General features: G+C 45.1%; 1 protein-coding gene across 4 annotated transcripts in view; it reads right to left on the bottom strand.

The window, feature by feature from the left end:
• Positions 1–599: 599 nt before the first annotated feature.
• tradd (tnfrsf1a-associated via death domain) overlaps positions 600–24,966 on the bottom strand; it is a 60,095-nt gene continuing 35,728 nt past the window's right edge. For all 4 annotated transcript variants that reach the window (XM_063066719.1, XM_063066718.1, XM_063066720.1 and 1 more), the window contains exons 4-5: positions 14,241–14,484; positions 600–5,481 (exon numbers count right to left, since the gene is read on the bottom strand). In XM_063066719.1, coding sequence (XP_062922789.1) covers positions 5,192–5,481; positions 14,241–14,484 — 534 coding nt within the window. In that variant the 3' untranslated portion in view covers positions 600–5,191. The remainder of the gene's footprint in view (positions 5,482–14,240; positions 14,485–24,966) is intronic.

The raw sequence follows: 24,966 nt of genomic DNA on the forward strand, positions 1-24,966 counted from the left end.
AGGAATCAGTGTTCACTAGAATTTACTGCAATCCTGCAGCAGAACATCACAAGGGGCCCAAAAGAACCTTCAGCATCTCTACTTTTTATAAGTTCATGTAGATTTGGCATGTGGCCTAAAACTTTGACAAACTTCTGAAGATGAACAGTGGAGAGTATCCTATCTGGTTGCATCACGGCCTGGTATGGAAGCACCAAGGTGTTTGGAAAAGGAATGGAAAAGTCTCCCGAAAATGGTGAATACAGCCCAGTCCATCACAGGAAAAGCCTTCCCTTCCATTGAGCGCATTTACAAGGAGCACTGCCACAAGAAAGCAGCATCCAGCATCAAGGATCCCAACCATTCAGGTCTTATTCTCTTCTCACTACTACAATCAGGCAGGAGGTACAGGAGCCTTAGGTCCCATACCACCAGGTTCAGGAAACAGTTATTACCCTACAACCATGAGGCTTCTGAACTTACTAAATGCTGGAGAAACTCAGCAGGCCAGGCAGCATCTACGGAAAAGAGTAAACCGTCGACGTTTAGGGCCAAGACCCTTCATCAGGATGGATCCCGGCCCGTAACATCGACTGTTTACTCTTTTCCATAGATGCTGCCTGGCCTGCTGAGTTTCTCCAGCATTTAGTGTGCGTTGCTTGGATTTCCAGTATCTGCAGTTTCTTTAATACATATTTAATTGCACAATTTGTCTTTTGCCAGTCCTTAATTATGTATAGTTTTTCACAAATTCTGTTGCATTTCTTTATTTTCTTGTAAATACCAACAAGAAAATTAATCTCAAGGTAGAATATGGTGACGTATCCATGCTTTGATAATAAATTTACTTTGACGTTGACTTTGAAAATGGGCAAGCAATTGTGTTTGCAGGTCTGCCTGTGAATTTAATTTGGGGAGAGAGACAAATTGCTCTTATACGCACTGATAAGAAGGGAGTGTTTCCCAGATTTACCTTCTGGTAAAAGACTTACACATCAGCCGAAGTACAGTGGTCAAGGTAGGGAAGGATACACTCTGTCTAAATAAATAAGCCTCCAAAATAAGGGGCTCCCCTGACACCAATCCTCAGTCAACAGCACTTGCACTTGAGAGCTAGGAGGAGAGTTTGGTGAACACCAGTGATGAAGCCCTAGCTTTGGTGGACAATACAGCTACCCCAAGTGAGTTTTACTCCAGGATGGCCAAGAATATCCCATTTGCACTGGCTTCAGTGAATGCAAAGACTAAGGGTTCCACTTGGTCAGTAAGTTAAGACATTTATCTTCAACAATTGAGAAAACTGAAACAGATCAGTAAATTGATTGCATTAAGTTGAACAAGTGGTGTGGAAAACTGGCGTAAGAGGTAAACTGAAACTTCTATGAAAGACTGAGTTGCTCAACACTCACATGATGCCCAGAATGTGCTGCCACATCCTTACAGAAACCTCAAAAAACTGTCTTAGAGAACTGAGACTTATCAAGAAAACAAAGGAAATCATTGGTAAACAGCACAAAACAACTAATGGAATCCTGCAGACTGGGAACCTGGATGGAGGGCTGGTCTTCCTAGCTGGAAGTTCAACATTGTTCTGCTGCAAATCAGGAGAAGGATTGCCTACAGCAATCCAAGGGCCAGGTCCCTTTGAGGTGGCAGACAAGGTCTGGTGCAGAATCCGAGGAATCGAGGCCACTTCAGCAGGATGAAGAGACTCTGGTACACAAGAGGCTGACACCACCCTCGCCGAGCGATGGAAGCCGCCTGGTAAATCAGAGTGGGGGGGGGGGGGAGGTTGCAGAAATGGGTGGACTTATCGAGTCCAGTATCAGTGTTCAGAGAAGACACACTATCTAACTCATAGGTCACTTGCAAAAACCAGAAGACGCACAAATCCAATGCCCTCCTGCTTAGGTGTGACCAGGTGCACCACAGGCTATGGCAGAGCACAACAAACCCAGGCCTGCAGCTGATGAAAGAGCCACTATGGAAGATTAGCATAGACTTCAGCCCAGTGCCTAGCATTAAAAAACATGACTTTAGAGATTCACAAAGGTCAAGGGCTCAGAGGAAGGAATCTGGTGGGAGAGAAGAGTGGGAAAAGAGAAGGGAGAGATCCAGGAGGTGGTGATAGGCAGGTGAGAAGAGGTAAGGGGTCAGCGTGGGGGATAGAAGGAGAAGGGAGGGGGAGGGAAATTATTTTTAACTGGAAGGAGAAATCAATATTCGTACTATCAGATTGGAGACTACCCAGACGGAATATAATGTGTTGCTCCTCCACCCAGCATCTTCTCTCTTCTTTTCCAGCCTTGAAGAAGGACCTCAGCCTGAAAGGTCGACTGTTTATTCATTACCATAGATGCTACCTGACCTGCTGAGTCCCTTCAGCATTTTGTGCGTGTTCCTTTGGATTTCCAGCATCTGCAGATGAGCTCGTATTTAGGATTAACAGGAGAGTTACTGCAAGTTTTTGTGGATAAGTGGCAGTGCCAGCACCTTCCGCTGCTTGATCTTCATTACAGTTCACCGCAATCACTTGTCCACCTGTAATATTATTGGTCAACTTGCTCCTTCCACAACTCAGTAACTTTTCTCTCTTCCCTTCGCTTTAGGATGCGGGCTCCTGCATTTGGAAGCCTTTCTATTTCAGTGGGATATAGTACCACTCTGTAGAAGGCAACAGCAGCCAAGGTGAGCATGGCAAGATCCCACAGAACGAAAATGTGACAACTGTTGGGTTCATCTGTTTTCGGAAAAGGCAGCCACTTGTAGGTATTGCCGAGACACCAGAAGGGCTCCACTTCGCTTTAGGGAGCGCTTTGGGCTCTTTTGCGTTTAGCCGAGGCCAAACAGCGCTACCCCAAACACAGCGCTTGCGACAGATGAACGCTGAGTGCTCTGTTGTGACACTGGCGAGCTGTCCCCAGCTTGCCCCTGGGTGTGTTGGTTGTTAACGGGAACAACATATTTCACTCTGGTCTGTGTAAAGGGCTCTGCCTCTGTACACTTTTCCTGCAGTGCCACTGTGTTGCAACTAAGCCACCAAAGTTTCAGTGTTTGAGCTAACCCCTGCAGTAAAGGGTGAAAGGAAATTAAAACAGCTACCTTCAGGAAATTAAAACAGCTATCATGCAATGCAACAGCAGACTGCCTTGGCACCTAGGGATTACAGCAGGGATAGCATCAGCACATTCTCTAGGATTCGCTTTCCTCTGTACAGCTGCATTCGCTCTCCCAGCAAGCTATTAAAGTCTGTCACGAGCCTTGTGGCCCATCAGGCCGGTGCTTATGCCGGTTTCCGTGGCGTGAAGCGACTGAGAGTACGAGACTGGGTTTTACTGGAGCATTGTGTGGTTAAGTGCCTTGCTCAAGGACACACACGCTGCCCCAGCCAAGGCTTGAACCCACAACCTTCGGATGGCTAGTCCAACGCCCTAACCACTTGGCCAAGCGCCATACCCAGCAAACCATATCACTCATTAAAAGAGCTGTAACCCCTGGGGTTCTCACACAACAGCACACGGCAGCTGCAACTGCTGTCAGGGTCACTAACACCAATTACAGGGTGCTCGTCACCCTGCTTCACTGAAGGCCAAGAGTTCTTCAAGATTCACGAGGTCCTTATTTTCCAGAAATTCTCCATCACTGCCTCTATGACAAGGTCATTTAGGAATTCTTTCACCATGCCGATGAACTATGGTGCCTATTACATCAAATTCTATTCTTACTCCAGGTATTTTATTCATCGAGTCATAGAGCACTATAGCACAGAAACAGGCCCTTTGGCCCATCTAGTCTGTGCTAAATGACCTGCACTGGGACCATAGCCATCCTTACCCCTCCCATCCAAACTTCTCTTCAATGTTGAAATCGAACTCGCATCCACCACTTCCGCTGGCAGATTGCTCCACACTCACCGTCCTCTGAGTGAAGATCCCCCCTGAAGTTTCCCTTAAACATTTCACCTTTCACCCTCAAACTATGACCTCCAGTTCTAGTCTCACCCAAATTCAGTGGAAAAAGCCGGCTTGCATGTCCCTATGCCCCTCATAATTTTGTACACCTCTATCAAATCTCCTCTTATTCTCCTGCACTCCAGGGAATGTACAGGAAAACATAAATATCGAGCCCATCATTTTTTAAATATTTTTAGGCAAGTTCTAAACTTCAAGGATGCAGCCAGGTCACAGTAGCAGAAGGAATGACATTTTTCAGCACAAGTTTAGATTTTTATTTTTATTATTATTAATTCCCAACTCTCCCATCTCACCGGTAACCCTGGACAACCTTGAGCCTGTTTAAGGGCAAGAAAGTGGGATAACTGTGATCAACCAAGATTTAAGATTTTTCCAACATGGATTCTACCTTCCACGGATCACTCAGTCGTTCATGTCTCTGCGTTCTGGTGCCAGGGATTGCAAGAACTGTGGAATGGAATCCGTTTCACTTCAGGCCTACAGCATTGGTATCTGTCATTCCCAGGAAAGCCCCGAGCAGATGGATGCAAGGAACGCCTGCCAGTGCTGCCCCCACCTTCCCAAAACACCCCCTCCCAACATGCCAGCCCTTGACTACAAAATCTGATCCATTTACTGTATATTTTGTGCTGTCCAAGTGCCATCAGTCTAATTAGGCTAATTAATGCTGTATGTAGGGCAGCATTGTGCTGTAGGCCAAGGTCTACCAGGAATTAGATTGGGACTGCTCCTGCTGGTGGCTCACGGCCGGGCAACAGTAGAGATCTTCCCTTCACGATGAGCAACTTTAAAACAAATCAAATGCAGATCAGAGTTTGTTCACAGGGAAACAAAAAGCACAAAAATATACACTGCAGGATTGCAGCCTTTCTCTGTAACTGGCATAAAAGATATATTTAGAAAGATCTACCTACTTGAAATATATTTGCTCCTCCCCCTAAATTCAGCAACACATGCATACCTTGGCTTGCAAAATCAATGAAGAAAATACAGTAATAGTAATTAAAATACCTCACATTTGTGAAAGTGAGAACTAGATTCAGTGATTGTTCTAAAACTTTGAACATGAAAGGAAGCAGGCTGCTTCCAATACAACACACCTCAGTTATAGATGAGATTAGAACAGACGTTACACAGAATGATTAACTTTGATACAAGGAATAAAACCTTTTGCAGAGCCACAGCCAAGTTTCAGTTTTATGCCTCAGCATTGAAAATTGTATCGTGCACACTTCCAATTAATTATTGTTCAACAACTGATCAGCAATCCCAACTAGTTCACTTTCCTCCAAAGCTCTGATCAGTCGACTCATTGTAGCCTTCTTCCCTTCGCACTGAATGAACTTGAGCAGCATTTGGTATGCCTGTTCATATAATCCTTCCCGCTCGTACTCAAAGGCAATGTTGTCGATGGTGGGATCGCGAAGACCTCGGCAAGTTTTCTGTAAGACGCGCCCAACCTGCTTCCAGTTCCTGCCCACCGACTTGGCAAAGTTACCGTGATCCTGCCCGCTCAATACACGATCACCTGGCATGAAAAGATCCAAAAAAAATTTCCTTAAAAGCCATACTGCTGAACAAAACAGAAAAGAAAGTTTATCAGCAAGGATCCTGTGTGGGCAAAGCTTGCCAGAAGCGAGGAGAGTTACCCTGGCTGATCCCACTTCCCCACTCTCTATGCACTGCTTATGAGTTGCAGTCCACAATAAAAACTCCATTTCAGGCCCCACCATCTTCTGGCAAATTTCTCCCTGCCTGCCCAATTTCATATAATCTTCGTACCAACTATGTTAAATGGAAGGTGAAGGCCAAAAAGTCACACAGCACAGAAAGAATCCATTCAGTTCACCAACTCCATGAAGCACTCATTTCAAAGTTCAAAGTAAATTTATTATCAAAGTACATATATGTCACCATATACAACCCTAAGATTCATTTCCTTGTGGACATACTCAATAAATCCAAAATGGAATAATAACCACAATAGAATCAATGAAAGACTGCACCTATTTGGGCATTCAACCAGTGTGCAAAAGTCAACAAACTGTAAATACAAAAAGAATGAAATAACAATAAATAAATAAATAAGCAATAAATATTGCGAACGTGAGATGATGAGCCCTCGAACGTGAATCCATGGGTTACTGCTCCCTGCATGCTAGGAGAAATTTACAGTGGCCAAGGGTGGAATGGTAGAGTAACAGCTGGTGCAATTGCTTTACTGCGCCACCGATCACCGATTGGGGTTCGATTCCTGCCGTAGTTGAGAAGAATTTTGTAAGTTCTTCCCATGAAAGTGAACAGAATTCCTAATTGATGCTAAAGTGGTGGGTTTGAAGGAAATACCGTTTCCACTGGAGGGAAAGTAAACTACACATCTGTCTGGGAACCTGGGGCAAGATGCTTTTAGTGGGTGTTAATTGAAATATGCGCAGAGGGAGGGAGGGAAAAGATGTTGCTGATGATTTTGGAGGTGGTGCTGGTGGCGGGGTGGGAGTGAACTACAGCGGTTTGGTCTGGTTGGATCACGTGCACGCTGAATGCTGTTAATCCAAGTCATTCTATTTGAAGAACAGACTAAGAAACTAATTCACTAGGCTGTGATTTTGAGAACTCTGGTTTCAATCTCAACCACAACCCAAAAATGAGAGGTGCATTTCAAAAGATCTCAGCTTCTGAGCTTTGCTGTAATTATTTTTGCTGAGGATGTTCTACGAGTCTGTAGTGACCAGTGCGATCATGTTTGCTGTTGTGTGCTGGGGAAGCAGGCTGAGGGTAACAGACACCAACAGAATCAATGAACTCATTTGTAAGGCCAGTGATGTTGTGGGGATGGAACTGGACTCTCTCACGGTGGTGTCTGAAAAGAGGATGCTGTCTAAGTTGCCTGCCATCTTGGTCAATGTCTCCCATCCACTACATAATGTACTGGGTGGGCACAGGAGTACATTCAGCCAGAGACTCACTCCACCGAGATGCAACACAGAGCATCATAGGAAGTCATTCCTGACTGTGGCCATCAAACTTCACAACTCCTCGCTTGGAGGGTCAGACACCCTGAGCCAATAGGCTGGTCCTGGACTTACTTCATAATTTACTGGCATAAATTACATATTACTATTTAACTATTTATGGTTTTATTACTATTTATTATTTATGGTGCAACTGTAATAAAAAACCAATTTCCCCCAGGATCAATAAAGTATGACTATGACTATTTTTGATGGGAGGCATGGGGAAGAGCAGGAGGGAGATTGAAAATTTAGCTGAGTTGTGTAATAACTACAACCTCTCACTCCATGTCAGTAAGACCAAAGATCTGAAAGTAGACTTCAGGAGAGGGAAGCCAGAGGTTTATGAGCCAGCAATCATCGGAGGAAATGAGGTGGAGAGGGTCAGTAACTTTAAATTCCTGGGTTTTATTATCTGAGGACCTATCCTGGATCCAACATATAAATATTATTGCAAAGAAAACATGACGGTGCCCCTCCTTCCTCAGGAATCTGCGGAGATTCTGCACACCATCAAAAACCTTGGCAAACTTCTATAGATGTGTGGGGAAAGTGTGCTGACTGGTTTCATTATGACCTGGTATGGGGACAGCAATGCCTTTGAGTGGAGTCGACCCAGTACATCACGGGTAAAACCCTCTCAATCACTGAGCACATGTACATGAAACGCTGCTGAAGAAAAGCAGCATCCATCATCAAAGACCCTCACCATCAGGCCATGCTCTCTTCTTGCTCCTGTCATCAGGTAGAAGGTACAGGTGCCTCAGGACTCACACCACCAGGTTCAAGAACAGTCACTACCCCTCAACCATCAGGCTCTTGAATAAAAGGACTCTGTTATATTCAGACACCCCACCCTGCAAAGACTCATTTCAGGGACGTAGCACCATCAATTTGCGGGAGACTTCCGGGAGAGGTGGGATGTCTGCAATAGAGTAGCTCCTTAGCAGCTAGCCAGCTAGTTTAAATAACGTTAGCTATGCTGATGAACGAATGACTGCTGTTAAACTCACCTCAACATGTCTTTTACAGTCTTAACCCACCATGGGCAATAGAAAAGTCACTGTTGCAAACAGTGCAGCGAGCAACACTGTCATTACTTTGACCCCTATTAGGCAGGGGTACACTTTAGTGTAGTCTGGGGTGACGTAGGTTTTATATTTTTTTTGGAACACTCTGCCATGGCGCGCTCTGGCTCGCGCTCCCTCTCTCTCGTGGTCACTCGCGCGCTCTCAAGCGCTTTTGCTTGCTTTCTCTCTCGCTCGCTTGCTTGCTTGCTCTCGCTCTCTCTCGCGCACTCTCTCTCTCGTGGCCGCTCTTGTGTTCTCTCTTGCTTTCTCTCACTTGCTCTCAAAAAAATTGATTTCCGTGATATTGTATATAATTTGCGGGCATCAGGGAGCCACTATTAATATGCGGGAGACTCCCGGAACTTCCAGGAGAGGTGGGATGTCTGTATATTGTTGTTTCATGCTCATTATTTATTGCTATTTATTTATTATCTGCATTTGTACAGTTTACGGATCCTGCTTACAGTTACTGTTACATAGATTTGCTAAGTATGCCTGCAGAAAAAGAATCTCAGGGTTGATTGTCTGTTGTGACATGTATGTACTCTGATAATAAATTTTACTTCGACTTTGGAAGAAAGGGGAAAGAGAAAGAACACAATAACAACATCCACAAGCATACCATACTATTTGCTTATTACATACAGATATGTACGCAAGAAGTATTTTAACTCTCCCTTATTTCATGATTTTGCTCTCATCTCTGATTCTCTTTTAACCGATTACTGTAGTATCTACCCAGACCCAAAAACAACCAGTAATGACCACCTTAATGGCAACATTAGCCAGAGATCTGGTAAGTCAGTTATCTGGGGCACAGTGTTGTTTCCGTGGGGCAATTTAAAAGAATTTGACTTCAGTGGCCCACCAGACATTCGGTCTGGCTTCAAGCACCAACATAGCTAGAGAACAGGAGAAAGTTCTGCAGAGTGAATATAGGGAGTTAGGTAGAAGGTTATAGGAACGATGTCAAGGGCTGTAATCTCTGGATTCTTCATGGTGCCACATGCTTCTCAGGGTAGGATAAAAGGTCAGTGTAGATGACTGCTTGTTTGAGAAGGTGGTGCAGGGATTCAGACTCTGGGGCCATGGGGATCTCTTCGGGGGCAGAGGAGGAAGGGAATGATATCCTGGCGGGGAGATTTCTTCCAGCAACTCGGAAGGATTTCAGTTATCTGACAGCAGGGATGGGATTCAAAACATTCGTGTGGCAGACAGGAAAGGCAAAAGGTAGTAGTTAAAGCAAGCAAGTTCAGTAGGTAGGGCAGGCAGGGCAAGATGGGGAATGAAAGTCTGATAAACTAACCTTGTTTATTCTACTGCAAGAAGCCTGGCAGATGGAGCAGGCGAATGCGGGGCACGTAAAGTTGCATGGGGCTGGGACATTACACAAACGTGGTTCAGGGACCGGCAGAGTTCAAGGACAGCCTGGTCATGTTGAAGTGAGGAGCAAGGCTGAAAAGAATGGAAAAGGTTACTGAGGGTTTTGGTCAGGAACAGGAGGAGGCACAGGAAAAGGTCAGTCCTCTTTCTGTTTACGCTGTCAATTCTCTTTAACACCATAAAAACTTCATTCAAATCCTCTTCATTTCAGGAAAATGAGCCTGATTATTGTTATCTCTAACCACTCATAGTTTAATTTTGGTAGATCTGCAGAGTCGTAGAGTACTGCAGTACAGGGCAAGCCTTTCGGTCCATCTAGTCCCTGATCTTCTGTCTAGTCCCTGTACCCGGACCACATCACTCCAAACCCCTCCCTTCCATGTGCCCTCCAAACTTCCTTTAAATTAAATTAAATCCACAGCGCAGAATTAAGAAGTTTTTCTATAGATTTCCTACAAATATTTCACCTTACACCCTAAACATATGACTTCTCGTTCTAGTCTCACCCAACCCGTAGGGAGAAAAATCTGTACAAAATCACGCCATCTATACCCCTCATAATTTTGTATACCTTTATAAGATCTCCCCTTATTCTCGTACGCTCCAGGGAATAAAGTCCTAACCAATCCAACCTTTTCCTATAACCCAGTCCAAGCGACATCCTTAAAATTTTATGGACAACTGTGATGAAACAAACACCGGTATAAGGGATATAGGAGCACATTTACGAGAGAACTCAGGACGACAAAAAGAGGACATAAAATAGGTCTGGCAAATAAGGTAAAGGGGAATCCCAAGAGTCTGCATAATATTTCATGGCATCCGGGGACAAGGACCGAAGGCCCGAGGGTGGCCTGTCCTGGTTTTGGAGGCCTGTACGTAAGACACACGGGCAGAATTAGGCCTTTCAGACCATCCAGTCTTCTCTGCCATTCCATCATGGCTGATCCTGGATCCTATTCAACCCCATACACCGGCCTTCTCACCATATCCTTTGATGCCCTGACTGATCAGGAAACGATCGATTTTCACTTTAAATATACCCATGGACTTGGCCTCCACCGCAGCCTGTGGCAGAGCATTCCACAGATTCACTACTCTCTGGCTAAAAATATCCTCCTTACCTCTGTTCTAAAGGGTCGCCAATCAATTTTGAGGTCCGTGCCCACTAGTTCTGGATACCCCTACCATGTGGAAACATCCTCTCCACATCCACCTTATCTAGTCCTTACAACATTTGATAGGTTTCAGTGAGATCCCCCCGCATTCTTCTAAATTCCAGTGAGTACAGGCCCAAAGCTGCTAAACGCTCCTCATATGTTAACCTCTTCATTCCCGGAATCATCCTTGTGAACCTCCTCTGGACTCTCTCCAGTGACAACACATACTTTCTGAGATATGGGGCCGAAATCTGTCGCAATACTCCAAGCGCAGCCTGACCAGTGTCTTTTAAAGCCTCACCATTAACTTCTTGCTTTTATATTCTAGTCCCCTTGAAATAAATGCCAACATTGCATTTGTCTTCTTTACCACAGACTCAACCTGTAAATCAACCGTCTAGGAGTCTTGCACGAGGACTCCCAAGTCCCTCTGCACCTCTGATGTTTGAACTTTCTCCCCATTTAGATAATACTCCGCAATATTGTTCCGTTTACCAAAGTGCATTTTCATACTTTGCCCAACACTGTTTTTCACCTGCCACTTCTTTGCCCATTCTTCCAATTTGTCTAAGTTTTGCTGCAATTGTATTGTCTGCTCAGCACTACCTACCCCTCCACTGCAAACTTGCCACTAAGCCATCAATTCCACAATGGGTGGCGACGAGGGTGGGTAAGGGTGTTGTTTTGCAGTTGTTGTCTTGCTTTGTTTTGTGCTGCTGTTACTGCTTGTGTTGTTCTGCAGAACATCGTGGGCATCCTATAGTGTCGCCAAAATGTGTGGAGACACTTGCGGCAGCCTCCAGCACATTGTCGGTTGTCAACACAAAGGACAGATTTCACTGTATTTCTCTATGTACACCCATGTGGCAAATCAACCCCAATCTGAAGTACATAAAGAGCAAAAGGGTAACTTGGAAGAGCGTAGATCCACTTCATGTGGTTGTCTGTGCTTGGAGCCACAAGAGGCGGGAGAGATATTAAATGAATATATCTAGTCTGTGTTTACTGTGACGATCACGGAAGGTGGCAAGTTCAGGAGAGAGAACTGTGATGCCTTGAAATATAGCCACATTATAAAAGAGAAGGTGCTGGCTATCTTAAAGTTCATAACAGTAGATTAAAAATCCAGACCATGTGTATCATAGTCATTATAAGAGGGAAGTGAAGAAAATACTGGGGCCACAGCAGTGATTATTGGATCTTCTTTGCCAAGGCTGAGGTACTGGAAGACTACAGAGTGGCTAATGTTATTTAAAGAAGGCTGCAGAGGGCAACTTAGGGAACATATGGTCAGTGGGAGATTTACTGGACAGACAGGGCATACTTGTGTTTGGAAAGGCAAGGTCTGATTAGGGATCATAAGCATTGGTGGTACCTCGCTGAATTGGATTGTTTGTTTTGAGAAGGTGACTTAGAGGATCGATGAGGACATGGACTTTGACAAGGCCCTGCACGGTCAGCTGATCCAGGAGGATCGAGCACACGGGATCCAGAACAAATTAGTCAACCGGATACAAAATTGAGGGTCGGAGGGTGGTAGTGGAGGGCTCTTTATCATTTTGAGAGCCTGTGACCAGCAGTGTATCACAGAGATAGGTGTTAGGTCCTCTGCTGTTTGTCATCTATATTAATGATTTCAATGAGAATATAGTTGGCATGGTCGGTAAGTTTGCAGGGGACACCAAAATAGGTGACAGAGTGGACAATGAAGTTAACTACAATTACAACAACATCCAGACCAGGGGCTCCCAACCTTTTTTGTGCCATGGACCCCCTACCATTAACTGAGAGGTCTGTAGTCTCCAGGTTGGGAACTCCTGATCTAGACTAACTTGGGAAGTGGGCCAAAGAAGGCAGATGGAACTTAATGCAGTCAAATAGGAAGTGCTTTATTTTGGGAAGTTGAACCAGGACAAGTCTTACACAGTAAATGGCAAGGTGCTGAAGAATATTGCAGAACAGAGAGACCCAGAGGTACAAGTACATACTTCCCTGAAGGTGGTGCTATAGGTAGGCAGGGTCATGTAGAAGCACACAAAGGAAACCCATGAGGTCAGAGGGAGAGTGTACAGACAGCAGCAGGAACTGAACGTGGGTTACTGGCACTGCAGAGAATTAGAATCAGAATCAGGTTTATCATCTCCAGCATGTGACGTGAAATTTGTTAATTTAGCAGCAGCAGTTCAATACAATACATAATCTAGCAGAGAGAGAAAATAATAATAATAATAAATAAAATAAAGCATAATAATAAACAAGTAAATCAAATACGTATATTGAATATTTTTTAAAATGTGCAAAAGCAGAAATACTGTGTATTAAAAAAAGTGAGGCAGTGTCCAGAGCTTCAATCAGATGGCAGAGGGAAAGAAGCTGGTCCTGTGCTAATTGCTACACTACCTTGTCACCCCCCCCCCCCACCTCCCCAGATGAAGAAAGTGGTTTGAAGGAGACTTGGATAGGGTTATAGTGGAAAAGGTTTAGAGGAATATAGCTCAAACTCAGGCACATGGGACTAGCTCAGGTAGGCAACTTGGTCAGCATGGACAAGATGGGCCGAAGAACCCGTCTTTGCTTTCTATAACTCTCTGATCCCACGCTACACGTGAACCGTCTCTAGCAAGCACAATAACATCGCATCAATTCAGAAAGAAGACCACATCCTGTTGATACAGCACCTAGCAGGTCACTGACAAAACTGCTGAGATGTGAGAAACAGGCATACCAGATCACCTCAAGATCTGACGATAGCATTCTTCGAAATTAATTTAGCTGTTAATTAAATTGTGGTAGCAACAGTCAGAGACACTATATTGAAATATGGTAATTACATAACAAGGCACTTAAAAATAAAAGATGCAATTAAATACCCAAAGCTCATCAGCAGCTCCTTCTAAATTTGCTTTTTGTCCACAAAATGTGGTGGAAAGAGCCCAGTCCGTCACAAACAAAACCCTCCCTACCACTGAGCACACCTACAGGGGGTGCAGCCACAAGAAAGCAGCATCCAATCTCAAAGGCCCCTTTCAACCAGGCAATGCTCTCTTCTCGCTGCTGCCATCAGCCAGGAGTACAGGAGCCTTAGGTCCCACACCAACAAGTTGAGGACCAGTTATTACTTTTAACCATCAGGCTCCCGATCCAGCATGGGTAACTTCACTCACCTCAGCACCGAACTGATTCCACAACCTATGGACTCAATTTCAAGGACTCTACAACTCATGTCCTCAGCATTTATTTATTTATTTATTTTGCACAGTTTGTCTTTTGCACTTCGGGTGTTTCGCAGTTTCCTCATTGATTCTGTGGAATGTCTTTGCTTTACTGAGAATGCCAACAAGAAAATAAATCTCAAGATAGTATATGGTGACATATATGTACTTTGATAATAAATCTACTCTGAACTTTGATTTACTTTCCACAGGGACCGCAGTTACGACATGATAACTGAAGATGCCAAGGGCAAGACTGCCCTCCAAAATACATCAGATCAGTTCAGGGCGATAAAAGGATCCACGGCACTTCAAACTGAACAAGAGTCCTGACACAGTGGGATGGGGAGAGCAACCAGCCAAACCAAAACACCTCAAAAATCACAAGGAGGCCAACAAAATTGTAACAATGGAAACTCGGTACCCACCAATAACTGGAGCCAATACTCACCAAAGAAAACGCCTTGGAATTCAAACATGTTTGCTGAGGGCAATGAGTTCCCATTTATCTGGTTGGTTGTCGGAGATGAAACTGAAGGCGGAGAGGATGGAGACAGAGATTCGGGTACTGAATACATTCCCGAAGCTTTCTCATGCTGTACATTCGAATCTTGACAGATGGGTCCACATTCAAGCACCATCTGCCTGATGTCTGCTTCCAGTCTGCTAACATCATCATCTCGGAGATGGTTGGGCTGAAATAGGGAAAGAAACCTTAATCATTTGAAAAGCCAGGTCAGTTACACAGAGAGATTGAGAAATCAGGCTAAAAGGCTTAATGGCAGAGACCTGAATGGTGGTAAGGGAGGAAGTGTAAGGGCATGTGTAGCACTTGGATAAGTGCCAGGAGGGAGATCGGTGGGGAGGGATGGGGGGACGAATGGACAAGGGAGTCGCGTAGGGAGCGACCTGAATGGTGGTAAGGGAGGAAGTCCGGTGCTCCCGATGTGGCCTTCTATATATTGGCGAGACCCAACGCAGACTGGGAGATCGTTTTGCTGAACACCTATGCTCTGTCCGCCACAGAAAGCAGGATCTCCCAGTGGCCACACATTTTAATTCCACATCCCATTCCGATATGTCTATCCACGGCCTCCTCTACTGTAAAGATGAAGCCACACTCAGGCTGGAGGAACAACACCTCATATTCCATCTGGGCAGCCTCCAACCTGATGGCATGAACATTGACTTCTCAAACTTCCCCTAATGCCCAACCTCCCCCTCGTACCCCATCTGTTATTTATTTATATACACACATTCTTTCTCTCTCTCTCTCTCTCCTTTTTCTCCCTCTGTCCCTCTGACTATACCCCTTGCCCATCCTCTGGGTTTTTCCACCCCTCCCCCTTTTCCTTCTCCCTGGGCCTCCTGTCCCATGATCCTCTCATATCCCCTTTGCCAATCACCTGTCCAGCTCTTGGCTCCATCCCTCCCCCTCCTGTCTTCTCCTATCATTTTGGATCTCCCCTCCCCCTCCCACTCCCACTTCCAAATCTCTTACTAGCTCTTCCTTCAGTTAGTCCTGACGAAGGGTCTCAGCCCGAAACGTCGACTGTACCTCTTCCTAGAGATGCTGCCTGGCCTGCTGCGTTCACCAGCAACATGTGTGTTGCTAAAAGGCTTAATGTTACCTTGCAACAGCCCAAGGAGAAGAATACTGTTCATCAGTGTTATAGGCACAGAATATAGCTCACAAGTAACATCAAAAAGGAAGTTTTCTTTATTTACAACTACAGGTTTCCCCCGCCATCTGAAGGTAGAGCATTCCATGAAACGGTTCGTAAGCCGGAATGTCGTAAAGTGAAGAAGCAATTACCATTTATTTATATGGGGACATTTTGTGAGCTTTCGCAGACCCAGAAATAACCTACCAAATCATGCCAAATAACACATAAAACCTAAATTAACAGTAACATATAGTAAAAGCACTAATGATATGATAAATACACAGCCTATAAAAGTAGAAATACTTTTCCACAATCATTGCCTGCACTGTTCCCATAGCGAAAATCTCACGCAAGTACCGTCAGCAAAAACACGGCGCAAGCGCTCTCCAGTAACCTTTAAGCTATGAAGCTGCCAAATCATACCAAATAACACATAAAAATACACAGCCTATATAAAGTAGAAATAATGTATGTACAGTGTAGTATCACTTACGGGAATCGGGAAGACAGCATAGAGCACACTGATGATGGTTTGTTAGACTGAGTCGTCAGAGTTTGGGTGGTGCAGTGGTCCCCACCCTCTGGGCAGTGAACCGATACCGATCCACGAAGCATGCAGGGGTACAGCGGTAGGCGGGAGGCACACAGCATATCTTTAAGAAAAAAGCCGAAATAAACATGCTAATTAATTAGGTGCCATCCGGCACGTAATTGTCGGCCCAGATCAGAGGCGATTGCCGATTGCGTTGTCCCTGATCTGGGCCGACAATTACGTGTCGGGCGGCACCTAATTAATTAGCATGTTTATTTTGGCTTTTTTCTTAAAGATGTGCTGTGTGCCTCCCGGCTACTGCTGCATTCTCCACAAATCAGTATCTGTCCGCGGCCTGGGGTTGGGGTGGTGGGACACTGGCGTGTCATCTTGTCGTCTGTTTCCATTAGAGCAGGCAGCTCATCTTCTCCTATGACTGCCCGCTTCGATGTCGAAGGTCGAGGTTCGTCGTCTGCTGTGGCTGATGTGGAAAGCTTGCTTGACTGCTGAGCCTCTCAAAAGGCTTTTGACAAGGTCCCACATAGGAGATTAGTGTGCAAACTTAAAGCACACGGTATTGGGGGTAAGGTATTAGTGTGGGTGGAGAATTGGTTAGCAGACAGGAAGCAAAGAGTGGGAATAAACGGGACCTTTTCAGAATGGCAGGCGGTGACTAGTGGGGTACCGCAAGGCTCAGTGCTGGGACCCCAGTTGTTTACAATATATATTAATGACTTGGATGAGGGAATTAAATGCAGCATCTCCAAGTTTGCGGATGACACAAAGCTGGGTGGCAGTGTTAGCAGTGAGGAGGATGCTAAGAGGATGCAGGGTGACTTGGATAGGTTGGGTGAGTGGGCAAACTCATGGCAGATGCAATTTAATGTGGATAAATGTGAAGTTATCCACTTTGGTGGCAAAAATAGGAAAACAGATTATTATCTGAATGGTGGCCGATTAGGAAAAGGGGAGGTGCAACGAGACCTGGGTGTCATTATACACCAGTCATTGAAAGTGGGCATGCAGGTACAGCAGGCGGTGAAAAAGGCGAACGGTATGCTGGCATTTATAACGAGAGGATTCGAGTACAGGAGCAGGGAGGTACTACTGCAGTTGTACAAGGCCTTGGTGAGACCACACCTGGAGTATTGTGTGCAGTTTTGGTCCCCTAATCTGAGGAAAGACATCTTTGCCATAGAGGGAGTACAAAGAAGGTTCACCAGATTGATTCCTGGGATGGCGGGTCTTTCATATGAAGAAAGACTGGATGAACTGGGCTTGTACTCGTTGGAATTTAGAAGATTGAGGGGGGATCTGATTGAAACGTATAAGATCCTAAAGGGATTGGACAGGCTAGATGCGGGAAGATTGTTCACGATGTTGGGGAGGTCTAGAACGAGGGGTCACAGTTTGAGGATAGAGGGGAAGCCTTTTAGGACCGAGGTTAGGAAAAACTTCTTCACACAGAGAGTGGTGAATCTGTGGAATTCTCTGCCACAGCAAACTGTTGAGGCCAGTTCATTAGCTATGTTTAAAAGGAAGTTAGATATGGCCCTTGTGGCTACAGGGGTCAGGGGGTATGGAGGGAAGGCTGGGTTCTGAGTTGGATGATCAGCCATGATCATAATAAATGGCGGTGCAGGCTCGAAGGGCCGAATGGCCTACTCCTGCACCTATTTTCTATGTTTCTATTTGTCTATCATACAGTTCTTTGTAAGGACTCAAACCATCCTGCAAATTTCCCCTAAACCTACGTACCCTTTCAAAATTAAAGTCGTACTTTATCATTGCAGCGAAACTCTCACGCAGTTGCTTCACGTTCAGTTCGCTACTGCATCGGTTTTGATTGTTATCCTTTCCTCTTCCCATTGCATCAGCTCTTCATCTATCAGTTCGTGGTCATGGGATGCCAAAACCTCTTCAACATCATCTTCGTCAGCTTCCACAAGCCAAACTCACATTGTCCTCACTTCGTTCACCACGGTCGAAACGCTTAATTATGTCTAGTTTTACGCTAAGTGTAACACCCTTACGAGCTCTTTCAGGCTTTTCCAATACCTTAGAACTCATCTTGCTAACAGCTGCTCACAGGCACGTGTTTAACCAATGCCGGCTAGAATGTCGTTCTGAATCCGGGGGAGAGCGGCTGCTCGGGGCACACACTGCCTTTTATCGCGCACTGCTTTTCTCGCGTGCTGTTTTTTATCATAACAGTGAAAACACCTTCTGTTAGCGAAAACAGGGAACTAATGTAAGTCTTTCGTAACAGTGAGGTTTCGTAAAGCGAATGTTCGAAAAGCGGGCGACACCTGTATGTGAATTATACTCTGCACAATTTCTGATGAAATGAAATAGAAAAGGAATTTACTGTTCTTTTCACATCTTTAGACAAACTCCAAGCCCTTTTTTGTTTTAATTTTATCTATAGGATTTCAACATTGAAACCAGTATTTATTGCCCATCCCTCATTGTGCTCTACGAAGTCATGGTGAGCTTTTTCAAACCACCAGTAATCCTACAGTGCCAGCTGGAGGAGCCAGCGGAGGTGAGGTAGCATCCACACCAGACTTCGAGGTGTGGGTTCGAATACACACTTGCTATGTGTGCTGGGTTGAGCGTCGAGCTAGCAACTTGGCCCTGTAAAACACAGATAAATTCTGAAGAAACAGCAAGGTTGCCGCCTGATGCGCCACAAGGCGCGGAGAGGAACAACAATGCAGATGAGCAACGAGCTTGCCTGATCTAGGACTCCGACATTTTAAACCTTCCTTTGGCCTCCTTTGTTATGAAGGAAACAACCCAGACCTCTTCCCAACCAAAGTGCTCCAGACCTGGCAATCCTCTATGGTTGCATTCCATTGGATGGCGCGGCACCATCGTGGTTAGCCTAAAGCACCAGTAAACAAGGTTCAATTCCCGCCGCCGTCTGTAAGAGGTTTATACGTTCTCCCCGTGACCGTGTGGATTTCCTGCAGGTGCTCTGACACCTCCCACATCCCAAAGACGCACAGGTCAGCAGGTTAATGGGTCACATGGGTGTAAGTGGGCAGTCAGGGCTCGTTGGGTGAGAAGGGCCTGTTACCGAGCCGTATCTCTCTAAATTAAATCCACATCCTACCTGCAATGTGCTGATCGGAACAGCCCGTGGCACATTAATGGGAGGCTAACTAGGTTTTTGCTTAAAGGAAGAGTTCAAGCAGAACCTCAAACATTCTGCTCTAGCTAGTTAGCATCAGAGAGTCGTACAGCACAGAACCAGGCCCTTCGGCTGAAGGTTTTCCCACCGCCAATACCCATGCACAAGTTTGTGATATAAAACCTGTCCTCATTTTCCACAAAGGAGAGAAGCATGGACTTCCCGTGGATAAACAAAAAAATGCTGTTATCAGTCAGAGCCCTCTCCTATGAGCCCAACGTACCCCGAACACAAATATGCCCTAAAAGCATCAACATGCATTAATGAGCAGGTTAAACCTAAAAAGGAAATAAAAAATGTTAAAAAACTACTTCCACTGAAATTTGCAAGCTCTGACTGAGACGAACAGCACAATGTGGGGCTGGGTAAAGGACGCCCATTCGATTAGTAAAGTGCAGGGAAGAAGCTACCTGCTACCAGGGGTTTGCAAATTGATCAGCATATTTATGCAGACAATGATTGTCTCCTCCGTGTTTACACGCACAGGATGAGGCCCAGGACCAACTTCACAGGCATGTGCATCCGAGGACAGCCAAAATCAGCAGATATCAAGGGCTAAATACACTTCAAAAAGGGGGCAAGGACCAAGACCCTTGAAAGCTTGCTGACGGTAGTCTCCCAGCCACAGCACCCTGCTTGGACAATTTAACAGAATACTGGAAAGACATGGTGTCGGGATCGGAGGCGAGAGCTAATTTTGCTCACTCTCCTGTGATATTCACTCCCCTCTCCATGGCGCAAAAAAAATCTCAAGGTTATATAATTTATACATACTTTGATAATAAATGTACTCTGAAATCTCAGCTGTCAATTTGGCACCCACTCTTGAATCACATGTGGATTTTGCTTTTCTGATTTGTCTGAAAATGTATCAAACACTGTTCCTTTATCAATTACCTTCCGTACATTTTCTTTGGTTGTGAGCCCTTCTGCCACACTCAGAACATTTTCTCTATTTCTCCTTCAGTCATGAGGTAAGGCGACTATTCAATCACCTCTTGATCCTATTTGGTCCAAGAGGCACCAGCACAACCTCTCCAGTCTGGTCACTTTGGTATCATTCTAGAAAATCCCTATCACACCTTCTCCAAGCTTGGGCAATTCTGCCTAGAAGCCTAATAGTCAAAAATCATCCTCTGCCCAGCTGATAACTAGCTAACGTTTATCGTGGTTTAGCATTAGACTTTGTCATTTATTCCCTAATGGGTAAAGAGGGAGGAGCCCACCAGCCTTTTCCACAGACATCACAATTTCTTGTGCTCCTGACTGTTATTGCATTTCTGATTTTTTGGCTCATTGGCACTATGTAATATCACACCCTGTATGCACAAGTTTTTTTTTTAACACAAGTCAAAAACTGATCCTAATACCAGCTCTTGAAGATCAACAGAATATATCCCTGCAGTCTGGAAGTTGTATCACATGCCTTCATGACCAACTTCCTTTCCATCGTGCCAAGGAATGAGAAGACCATGGAACAATAAATTCTGGCGTAACACAGGGAACACAGCCCATTTGCACAAGACCAGGATCTACAAACACCAATGCAATGGTGACCAGCCTCCTTCCCCTTCCCTTCCCTTCCCTTCATACCATGGTCCACTGTCCTCTCCTATCAGATTCCTTCTTCTTCAGCCCAGTACCTCTTCTACCTATCACCTCCCAGCTTCTCACCTCATCCCCACTCACCCATGCATAAGGCCATAAGACACAAGAGGAGAATTAGGCCATTCAGCCCATTGAATCTGTTCCACCATTCAATCATGGCAGATTTATTATCCACCCCAATCCCATTCTCCAGCCTGCTCCACGTAACCTTTGACACCCTCACTAATCAAAAACTTATCAAACTGCTTTAAATACACCCAGTGACCTGGTCTCCACACAGCTGACTGTGGCAAAGAATTTCATAGATTCACCACCCTCTTGCTAAAGAAATTCCTCCTCTTCACTGTTCTAAAGGAATGTCCTTCTGTTCGGAAGCTGTGCTCTCTAGTGCTGGACTTGCCCACTGTAGGAAGCATCCTCTCTACATCCACACTATCAGGGCCTTTCAGTATTCGTTAAGTTTCAGTGAGATCCCCCCTCATTCTTCTCAACTCCAGGTACATAGCCATCAAATGGTCCTCACGTGTTAACCTTTCATTCTCAGAATAATTCTCACGAACCTCCTCTGGACCCGAATAATCTCTTCTCAGCTTCCAGCCAGGTACAGGTATCGATTTTAACCAACGTTTTGCAATAAACCACCATCTTCATCTGGGATGATGCCCGGGCATGTCTAGTCTGGTGGTATTTATACCCCTGTAGTCTGTCCCTCCTGATGGGTTAGTCTTTGTCCAATCAGGTTTCCGCTCTCCCACCTTGTTTAAAGTCAAATTCCAGTTCTTACTTAGAAAGGGACCTTAATCTTGGTTTAAATTCTTTTCCTCGTGTTTTCTTTCAATGGTTTCCTTTACCAGGCAGTCCCAAAGCCACTGGCACAGCACCGTCGTTTTGTGCCATCAAAGTCAATCCTACGGCCATTGCAAATGCAGTATTCTGCTACCATCGATTTCTCCGGGTAACCCAAACGGATACATCTCCTGTGCTCCTTGATATGGGTTTCCACTGCGTGTCCCGTCTGGCTGATATACGCTGCTCCACATTCATAGAAACATAGAAAATAGGTGCAGGAGTAGGCCACTCGGCCCTTCGAGCCTGCACCGCCATTCAGTATGATCATGGCTGATCATCCAACTCAGAACCCTGCACCAGCCTTCCCTCCATACCCTCTGATCCCCCTAGCCACAAGGGCCATATCTAACTCCCTCTTAAATATAGCCAATGAACTGGCCTCAACTGTTTCCTGTGGCAGAGAATTCCACAGATTCACCACTCTCTGTGTGAAGAAGTTTTTCCTAATCTCGGTCCTAAACGGCTTCCCCTTTATCCTCAAACTGTGACCCCTCGTTCTGGACTTCCCCAACATCGGGATCAATCTTCCTGCATCTAGCCTGTCCAATCCTTGTAGGATTTTATACGTTTCAATCAGATCCCTCCTCAATCTTCTAAATTCCAACGAGTATAAGCCGAGTTCATCCAGTCTTTCATCATATGAAAGTCCTGTCATCCCAGGAATCAATCTGGTGAACCTTCTTTGTACTCCCTCTATGGCAAGGATATCTTTCCTCAGAGTAGGGGACCAAAACTGCACACAATACTCCAGGTGTGGGCTCACCAAGGCCTTGTACAACTGCAGTAGTACCTCCCTGCTCCTGTACTCGAATCCTCTTGCTATGAGTGCCAGCATACCATTCACCTTTTTCACCGCCTGCTGTACCTGCATGCCCACTTTCAATGACTGGTGTATAATGACACCCAGGTCTCGTTGCACCTCCCCTTTTTCTAATCGGCCACCATTCAGATAATAATCCGTTTTCCTGTTTTTGCCACCAAAGTGGATAACTTTACATTTATCCACATTAAATTGCATCTGCCATGTATTTGCCCACTCACCTAACCTATCCAAGTCACCCTGCATCCTCTTAGCATCCTCCTCACAGCTAACACTGCCGCCCAGCTTCGTGTCATCCGCAAACTTGGAGATGCTGCATTTAATTCCCTCATCCAAGTCATTAATATATATTGTAAACAACTGGGGTCCCAAGACTGAGCCTTGCGGTACCCCACTAGTCACTGCCTGCCATTCTGAAAAGGTCCCGTTTATTCCCACTTTTTGCTTCCTGTCTGCCAACCAACTCTCTATCCACATCAATACCTTACCCCCAATACCGTGTGCTTTAAGTTTGCACACTAATCTTCTGTGTGGGACCTTGTCAAAAGTCTTTCGAAAATCCAAATATACCACATCCACTGGTTCTCCCCTATCCACTCTACTAGTTACATCCTCAAAAAATTCTATGAGATTCGTCAGACATGATTTTCCTTTCACAAATCCATGCTGACTTTGTCCGATGATATCACCGCTTTCCAAATGTGCTGTTATCACATCTTTGATAACTGACTCTAGCAGTTTCCCCACCACCGATGTTACGCTAACCGGTCTATAATTCCCTGGTTTCTCTCTCCCTCCTTTTTTAAAAAGTGGGGTTACATTAGCCACCCTCCAATCCTCAAGAACTAGTCCAGAATCTAAAGAGTTTTGAAAAATTATCACTAATGCATCCACTATTTCTGGGGCTACTTCCTTAAGCACTCTGGGATGCAGACCATCTGGCCCTGGGGATTTATCCGCCTTTAATCCCTTCAATTTACCTAACACCACTTCCCTACTAACATGTATTTCCCTCAGTTCCTCCATCTCACTGGACCCCCTGTCCCCTACTATTTCCGGAAGATTATTTATGTACTCCTTAGTGAAGACAGAACCAAAGTAATTATTCAATTGGTCTGCCATGTCCTTGCTCCCCATAATCAATTCACCCGTTTCTGTCTGTAGGGGACCTACATTTGTCTTAACCAATCTTTTTCTTTTCACATATCTATAAAAGCTTTTACAGTCAGTTTTTATGTTCCCTGCCAGTTTTCTCTCAATCTTTTTCCCCCTTCCTAATTAAGCCCTTTGTCCTCCTCTGCTGAATTCTGAATTCCTCCCAGTCCTCAGGTGAGCCACTTTTTCTGGCTAATTTGTATGCTTCTTCTTTGGAATTGATACTATCCCTAATTTCCCTTGTTAGCCACGGGTCATTCTTGTCATTCACAGGGAATCCTGTAAACACCAGCCGACCTGAGTCCCAGGCCATCTTTGACCCTCATGAGCTGTGATTCCTCTGTGCCCTCTCCAATACCAGCCCAGCCTTTCTCAGATAATGGGCCAAAAATTGCTCGTGATACTCCGTGTGGTCTAACCAATACCTTATGAAGCCTCAGCATTACATCCTTGCATTTATATTCTAGTCCTCTCAAGTTGAATGCTAACATTGCATTTGCCTTCCTTACCAGACTCAACCCGCTAGTTGACCTTTAGGGAATCCTGTATGAGGACTCCCAAGATCCTTTGCACCTCAGATTTCTGAACTTTCTCCCCATTTAGGAAGTAGTCTATGCTTTTATTCCATTTACCAAAGTGCACTATATTCCATCTGCCACTTCTTAGCCCATTCTCCTATTTATCTAAATACTTCTGCAGCCGCCCTGTTTCCTCAACACTCCCTGCCACTCCACTTATCGTCATATCGTCCAGAAACCGGGCCACAAAACCATCCAAATCATCGACATATAATGTGAAAAGAAGCAGTCCCAACACCAACACCTGCGGAGCACCACTATTCGTCAGCAGCCAACCAGAAAAGGCCCCCTTTATTCCCACTCTTTGCCTCCTGCCAGTCGGACAATCTTTTATCCATGCTAGTATCTTTCCTGTAATCCTATGGGCTCTTATCTTGTTTAGCATCCTCAGTTGTGCTACTTTGTCAAAGGACTTCTGAAAATCCAGATGAACAACGTCTATGGACTCTCCTTTGTCTATTCTGCCTGTTATTTCCTCAAATAACTCCAACAGATTTTTCAGTTAAGGAAACCATGCTGACTATGGCCTATTTTATCATGTGCCTCCAAGTACCATAAAACTGAAAATGGACTCAGCTACCCACCTTGCCCCTCATCTGGTTTCACCTATCGCCTGTAAGCTTGTACTCCTTCCCCTCTCCCACTTTCTTATTCTGGCTTCTTCCCCCTTCCTTTCCAATCCTGATGAAGGGTTTTGGCCCAAAATGTTCACTGCTTATTCCTTTCCATAGACGCTAACTGATCTGCTGAATTCCTCCAGCACTTTGTGGGT

This window comes from Mobula hypostoma, chromosome 14, assembly GCF_963921235.1.
Source record: "Mobula hypostoma chromosome 14, sMobHyp1.1, whole genome shotgun sequence".
In the NCBI taxonomy this organism is placed as follows: domain Eukaryota; kingdom Metazoa; phylum Chordata; class Chondrichthyes; order Myliobatiformes; family Myliobatidae; genus Mobula; species Mobula hypostoma.